Source organism: Vulpes vulpes, chromosome 3 (genome assembly GCF_048418805.1).
Source record: "Vulpes vulpes isolate BD-2025 chromosome 3, VulVul3, whole genome shotgun sequence".
NCBI classification, from domain to species: Eukaryota; Metazoa; Chordata; class Mammalia; order Carnivora; family Canidae; genus Vulpes; species Vulpes vulpes.
The window spans coordinates 39,649,582-39,656,931 of NC_132782.1; the positions used below are offsets into that span (position 1 = coordinate 39,649,582).

At 45.6% G+C, this 7,350-nt stretch overlaps 1 protein-coding gene and 1 long non-coding RNA gene across 2 annotated transcripts in view; one reads left to right on the forward strand and one right to left on the reverse strand.

The window, feature by feature from the left end:
• The window catches only part of SEC62 (SEC62 homolog, preprotein translocation factor), a 27,301-nt gene extending 24,681 nt beyond the window's left edge, over window positions 1–2,620 (reverse strand). Inside the window, exon 1 of the mRNA XM_026007731.2 lies at window positions 2,242–2,620. Within this exon, the coding sequence (XP_025863516.1) occupies window positions 2,242–2,277 (36 nt within the window). The 5' untranslated portion in view covers window positions 2,278–2,620. The remainder of the gene's footprint in view (window positions 1–2,241) is intronic.
• LOC140598209 (uncharacterized) lies at window positions 2,545–3,818 on the forward strand. Its single transcript, XR_012000378.1, has 2 exons — window positions 2,545–2,879; window positions 3,504–3,818. It is a non-coding gene; the product is annotated as an uncharacterized lncRNA (long non-coding RNA).
• Window positions 3,819–7,350: the final 3,532 nt, after the last annotated feature.

Here is a 7,350-nt window from a genome sequence, read left to right on the forward strand (position 1 = left end):
TATTACAGAACTTTTTGCCCCAAAGTCTTACAATAGAATCTTTTCTGTAACTTCAACTATGAACTTTCACTACATTTGATCTTTTTGTCTAAAGCGATGCCAATATTATAGTTTCTCATTGGCGGGGGGGGGGGGGGGGGGGGGGAGGGAACCCAAGGATGTTATATTTTACATTTTTACTGGTTTGTTAGCACTGTGTAGTGGTACTCTAAGTAGCATTCCCAAGAGGTCCACAACATTTTAGCACAGCCATGTATAAACTTCTAGAATGGGAAAAAAAAAATGTAATATGTTTTCTTTTAGCAATATGTCAATCAGATTCTCACATATTTATCTGATCCTCAAACAATATCAGGTAAATAGGTATACTTTATGGAGCTTACAACTTAATGGTTTATTCACTGAACAGATAGCTGTTAATCTTTTTTCAGCATATCAGAATGGTTAGCAAAAAAACCCAAATTATCCTAGATCCTTCCTCCTTTTGGGTACAGGAAAAGGAAGGAGTGATATGCTGAATACTCTTTTAATAACTTCTACAACCTTTAATAACAAATCCCTGACTCATCTATTTTTCACAACAACCTTACAAACCTTTGGTGAGGTACATATCCTTTCTTCTAATTTGTAAATTGAGGTAAAAAGTTAAGTAACGTGCCCAAAGTTACACAACTAATAATTAGTGAAACCAGGGTACAAACAGGCAAGCCTGGCTCAAGTTTTAGCTCCCTGCCACTACTACATGGCTTCTTAATGTACCTTACTATTTAACAGAAGATCAAAATTGAAGGAAAAAAAAGGGGGGGGGGGCAGCTATTCAAAAGTGAATAAGGATCACCTTTATAACAAATGGCAAAGAAAAGCTGAAATTGTACAAATGATGTGTATTCAAGGGCATAACATGTGCTATCTGTGTTACTTTACAAATTTGACCAACAACCTCAATACAAACTCTGATCAAAGTATTATATATCCATACCCAACCAATAACACCAAATTCTGAAACTTAGGAATAGTTTGAGAAAGAAATGAAAAAGGAAAGAAGGAAGGAAAGAAGGAAGGAAGGAAGGAAAGAAGGAAGGAAAGAAAGAAGGAAGGAAGGAAAGAAGGAAGGAAGGAAGGAAGGAAGGAAGGAAGGAAAGAAAGAAAGAAAGAAAGAAAGAAAGAAAGAAAGAAAGAAAGAAAGAAAGAAGTTCCATAATAACCTTAAACCCTAGTCCGATGACCTGCTGGAACTTGGGGCAATTTGTCTCTCTCTGTATCTCTTCTGTACTCTGTTGGGAACTACTTCCCTATTTCTGCCCGATTCCAAAAATTCCAAGTTTACTGGTCACTGGCATCCCTTCCCCCCCTAGTACTTCATAGTTTAGTGGAGGATGTTAACGTGCATGGCTCAAATCACCTGTGATAAGGCCCAATTAAGTGACCAAAAAATAGATGTATACCTATATCTAGATGTATCTATATATGTAATTTTAAACGGAGGAATAAAACATCGCATAGAAAAAACTAGTCGTTCTAAGCACCGGGACACGAGCAAACAGCGGTGAAGTGCCACGGGGATGGGCAGCATCGACAAATCACGTCGTGTGGGTCTGCGACGACACGGGAGGCTTCCGGCAGGTTGGGCTGAGGCGACGGCTAGGAGACACCATCGCAGGTCTAAGCGTTCCGCGCGGTTTAGCCCGCTTGGCCCAAAGGCAGGACGACGGGGCTACGGGGGAGTAACGCACAGGTGACGAGCGCGGGCGGCGGGGCGGGCTGCAGGGCGCGACCCCGCCGCCGTGTGTCTCCGCCGCGCCGCGGGCGCCGCTGCACGTCTGGAGGCCGAGCGCCGCGCGGGCCCCGCCGGCAGCAGACACGTCCCGCCCGCGCACAAAGCGCCGGCGCCGCGGGTCCGTGGGCCCCACCTCCTCCCACCCTGCGTCCCGCGGCCGCGACTTGGGGGTAACGAGCGCGCGAGGCCAGGCCGCGGGGGGCGCGGGAGGCCGGCGCAGGCCCGGCGGGGCGGCCTCGGGGACCCCGAGCGCGGCGCCTCTCGCCTTCCGCCGCGGCCCCTCCTCGGCCGCCTCGCTCCGCCGTCGCCGCCGCCGCCCCCCCTCAGGCCCCCTCACAACGGCGCCTCGCGCGGGGGCGCCCCAGCCGGCCTCGCCCTCCCGGGGGGCTCCCCTCGCCGCGTCTCCTGCCGAGCGCCCCGAAGCCCCTTGCCCCGGGTGGGAGCGGGGGGCTCGCCTTTCCTACCTGGATCCGCTTCTTGTGTCTCCTGCGTTCCGCCATGTTGGCCGCTCCGCCCGGTTCCCTCTGACGTGGAGCGAGGAGGGGGGCGGTGGAAACCTCGCGAGAGCGCGCGTGGGCCCGTTATGTAATCTGGCGGCGGGCGGGCGGGGAGGGGGGCCCGCGAGAGCGGGGGCCGCGCGGCCTCGTTGGCTCCGCGCTTCTCCTCCCCGCTCGTCTCCGCGGGTTGCGGGAACTGGAACTCCCCCTGGGACCAGAAGGAGACTGAGGCGCGGTCCGGAGGGCGGGGGGGGCGCGGACGGAGGCCCCGCGGCGCGACCCGGCCGAGCACCTGCGCCTGCACCTGCATCACCTGGGCGGTCGCTGGAGATGCGGGTTCCCGCCCCGCCCCCGCTCGGCGCGGAGGGACGGCGCTGGCTCCTCCAGGTCTGCGCCGCGGGGGGCCTGGCGGGGCCCGGGCCTGGACCCATCGTCCCGCCCCGTGCGGAGCACCGGGTGCTGCAGCTCCTCGAAAACAAAACGTCTGGATTCTCCATCCCGTCTTCTATCTTGTTTCTCAAAATCCGAGACGCAGAACTCAGGGCAGGACGAGCAACTAGTAAGATGAGCGGGAGGGTCTGAGCTCGCAGGCGCCTTGAAGTCTGGTGAATGATTCTTCCAACTCCAACTATGATTATTTTATTTTTTTGTTTTATGATATGTAATTCTTTTTATTTATTTATATTATTTTTACTTTTATTATTTATGATATGTAATTCTTTTATTTTTATTTATTTATATTATTTTTACTTTTATTATTTATGATATGTAATTCTTTTATTTATATTATTTTTACTTTTATTATTTATGATATGTAATTCTTTTATTTTTATATATATTATTTTTACTATTATTATTTTTTTTAATTCGAGATCTAGATTCTTATTTATTTATTTATTTATTTATTTATTTATTGGAGTCCAAGTTGTCAACATATAGCGCATCACCCAGTGCCCATCCCGTCGAGTGCCCCCCCCCCTTATTCTTTTAGAGAGTCTCAGTCAGGCTTGCACCTGAACCTCAAAAGATACGGCATGGATGATTATTTCTAGTTGTCTTCTGGACATTTCCACGGAATGTCCAATGGGGGAAAAAAACAAAATCACCATTTCGCCCTCCAAACCTACCCCTATGGCTGTATCTTAGACCTCTGGTAACCTCGTCATTGTTCACCCAGTATCTTAGACCTCTGGTAACCTTGTCATTGTTCCCCCGGTTACTCCTATTAGAAACCTTGGAGGTATCCCAACCATGCTTCACTGATCAATCACCAGCCCAACTGATCCTGCAGCACAGATGTTTGGAATTCTTTCCTTCTTCATCATTCCTACTTGCCGGCTCCCTGGCAGCTCTTCAGCAGGGCTCACCTGGACTGTTGGCGAGAGCCTCCCGCTCATTGGCGCCCAACTCCAGGCCCAACTCCAAGGCAATCTTCCACTCCCCCACCCTAGGGGCCCCCCCAGTTGTGAGCCACACAGGCGCCCCATTATTTTATTATTTCAAATACAAATGGATTTCATGGACTTCCATAAGGAGGCATGTAATACCTGGTTGTTTCTTTTTTTCTGATGTTAGCAGCCATTCATGATCATCATCTAGATTCTCTTTCAGGGATGTAAAACAGTGATATTCAAATTCTTCTTTTGCTTTTTAATAGCTGTAATGCTTCCACAGGGGAAACAGTTGCATAGTTGTATGGATGTTTAGCTCATGAGAGCTAATGTTCACACGTGTAAGCCAAATTTCAAATTTCTCCTAGTTAATATTTGCATAAAAACAGCTCAAACCCTCTTCCCAGCACTCCATTTATATACTGGATGGCGGGGGCAGAGAGTTTCTCCTATCCACTTCTTGGTCTGCTTTCCCTTTGTTTTTTTTTAATTAAATTTTATTGGTGTTCAATTTACCAACATACAGAAAAACACCCAGTGCTCATCCCGTCAAGTGTCCACCTCAGTGCCCGTCACCCATTCCCCTCTAACACCCGCCCTCCTCCCCTTCCACCACCCCTAGTTCGTTTCCCAGAGTTAGGAGTCTTTATGTTCTGTCTCCCTTCCTGATATTTCCCAACATTTCTTTTCCCTTCCTTTATATTCCCTTTCACTATTATTTATATTCCCCAAATGAATGAGAACATACACTGTTTGTCCTTCTCCGATTGACTTATTTCACTCAGCATAATACCCTCCAGTTCCATCCACGTTGAAGCAAATGGTGGGTATTTGTCGTTTCTAATTGCTGAGTAATATTCCATTGTATACATAAACCACATCTTCTTTATCCATTCATCTTTCGATGGACACCTTTCCCTTTGAATTTACAGTCTCACTCCTGTCGTTTGGCTCCTCTTTCTTTTCTTTTCTTTCTTTCTTTCTTTTTTTTTTTTTTTTTTTTTTGGCTCTTCTATCTTTCCCCAAGGAGGAGCATTGCCTCTTTCCCTGTCTTTTGCCAAAGCAAAAGTTTTCTTTGCCCCTGGGTTCTGTCATTTCTTCTCCCTGGTGCTTCCTCTGAAAGTTGGATTTCTCTTGCTTCACACAAGAGAGAAGCTGAGGTGATCTTCACTCTTGACTGGATTCCTTTGGACGTATAGATACAAATTTAAAAAAAAAAAAAAAAAGGCCAAAGAAAGGGTTCTCTGCTTTGAATCCCGTTCTAGAGGACTGATGAATAGGTGGGCATTTGAAAAATTCAGTTTCTTGGGCTCTACCATCCCAGCAATTGGAAGAGAAAAGTCTCTAGAAATATTCCCATTGATCAGACTTAAGTAAACTGGAAACTGGTGTATTCAGATTTTTGTTTTAAACACTTTCTCTGGGTCCATTTTGTGTGTTAAACATATGTGTGTGACTAAATAAAAAAGAAAGAAATTATAGGGAAGTGTAGCGAATAAAATGGCCAGGCCTTTTTGGGGCATGATTTTTATAAGAGCATTTAAAGATATGCAGTTAATAATGTCAAGCTATTAAAGTTATTACAAAGAAAAAAATTAATATAAATATATAAAGTAAAATACAGTAAGCCCCATTTTATTTGAAAATTGATTTAATATTTTAAAATAAGTTGATTCTTTAGACTTCTAGCATAAACAGGAAATGGCATAAATAACACATTGAGTATGTATCATTAAAAAGCATAGATCTTTTGGAAAAGTGCTATATGTATATATATTTAACATGCTAATATTTTTAAATGCATATTTTTATGTTTAATATTTAAAAATCACTTTGTCAGGGCACCTGGGTGGCTCAGTTGGTTAAGGGTTCAACTCTGATTTTCAGCTCAGGTCATGATCTCAAAGTCATGAGATGGAGCCCCACATTGGTCTCTGTGCTCAGCACAGAGTCTGCTTGTCCCTCTGCCTCCCCCTCTGCTCCTTCTAACACCCCATGCTCTCTCTCAAATAAATAAATTCTTTAAAAATATATTAAAAAGTAAAAATCACCTTGTTTTTTTAACTGAAGTAATTATTTTGTCATTTCATTTTTTTTTTTTAAGATTTTATTTATTTGGGATCCCTGGGTGGCGCAGTGGTTTGGCGCCTGCCTTTGGCCCAGGGCGTGATCCTGGAGACCCGGGATCGAATCCCACGTCGGGCTCCCGGTGCATGGAGCCTGCTTCTCCCTCTGCCTATGTCTCTGCCTCTCTCTCACTGTGTGCCTATCATAAATAAATAAAAATTAAAAAAAAAAAAAAGATTTTATTTATTTGACAGAGAGAGTACAAGTAGGGGGAGCAACAGAGGAAGAGGGAGAAGCAGGCTCTCTGCTGAGCAGGTAGCCCGACAATGGGAGCTCAATCCCAGGACTCCAGGATCAGGACCTGAGCTGAAGGCAGACGCCTAACTGAGCCACACAGGCGCCCCATTATTTTATTATTTAAAATACAGATGTCACCAGTACCATTCTCATTCAGATACCAGATAGTCACGATTTCCTTTGCCCTATTAAGGTTCAGTATGTAAAAGAGAAACTAATCTAAGTATTTTAATAAGAAAGGAACTTAATTAGGGGAATTGGATGTTTCCACAATCCTTAAAAGGTTGGAGGAGCAGATTCAAGCCTGAGGCTGCCTGAATGACTGCCAGAACCCTGCCTCGTAGACCAGTTAGGGAAATCTCTACCTTTGGGGTGTCAATTAGCAACACTGAGTTCAAGAAACTACTAGGACAACTGTGACCCACCTGGTAGGAAGCCAGAATCAGAAGCTGTTCCCAGCACTGCTAGGACTGCCTCTTAACTCCCACACTCAAGACGGGACACTGGAGGGAATCCGAGGGAAGGCCAGCAGCAGCAGGAAGAAGGCCTCCTCATTACTTTGTGCTGATACCCTGCCAGTGCATCCAGTGAGAGCCAGAATTCTGTTAGAGTCGGGAAATGAACGCTTTCACTTTCCATCTTCTGCTGTGTGCTGGTTGACCATATCCAACCATTACCTTCCTCCTTAGAATCACCTAGTTCATGTCCACCTTTCCTCCTTCATCTTTGACACTGTGAGACTGTTGTGGGGTCATGGGGCGCAACAGTCTTGAGATGTTTTATGGTGCAGCTGAGTATATTTATTTAAGCAGCATGGGGACAGGACCCATGGGCAGAAGGGGCTATGCTTTTGCTGTATGAAGCTGATGGTTACATGCTTAGTGCTCAAGGAGGAGACATGCAGGGAGTACTAGATCATAAATGTCTCCTTTAAATTTCTGTTCATAAAATTACTTTTATAAGATTTCTCTGGTGCTTATCATTCAGTTCGATTTGACTACCAGTGAGATGTACAGGTAGTCATGAGACCGTTTAAGAATGGAACAAGCAGGGATCCCTGGGTGGCTCAGCGGTTTGGAGCGTGCCTTTGGCCTAGGGTGTGATCCTGGAGTCCCGGGATCGAGTCCCATATCAGGCTCCCTGCATGGAGTCTGCTTCTCCCTCTGCCTGTGTCTCTACCTCTCTCTCTGTGTGTCTCTCATGAATAAATAAATAAAGTCTTAAAAAAAAAAAAAGAATGGAGCAAGCAACACATATTTGACTCTTATCAAAACTATGCAGGCTATAGGTCAGCCTTTGGGTGAAAGGTAAACATTTTTTC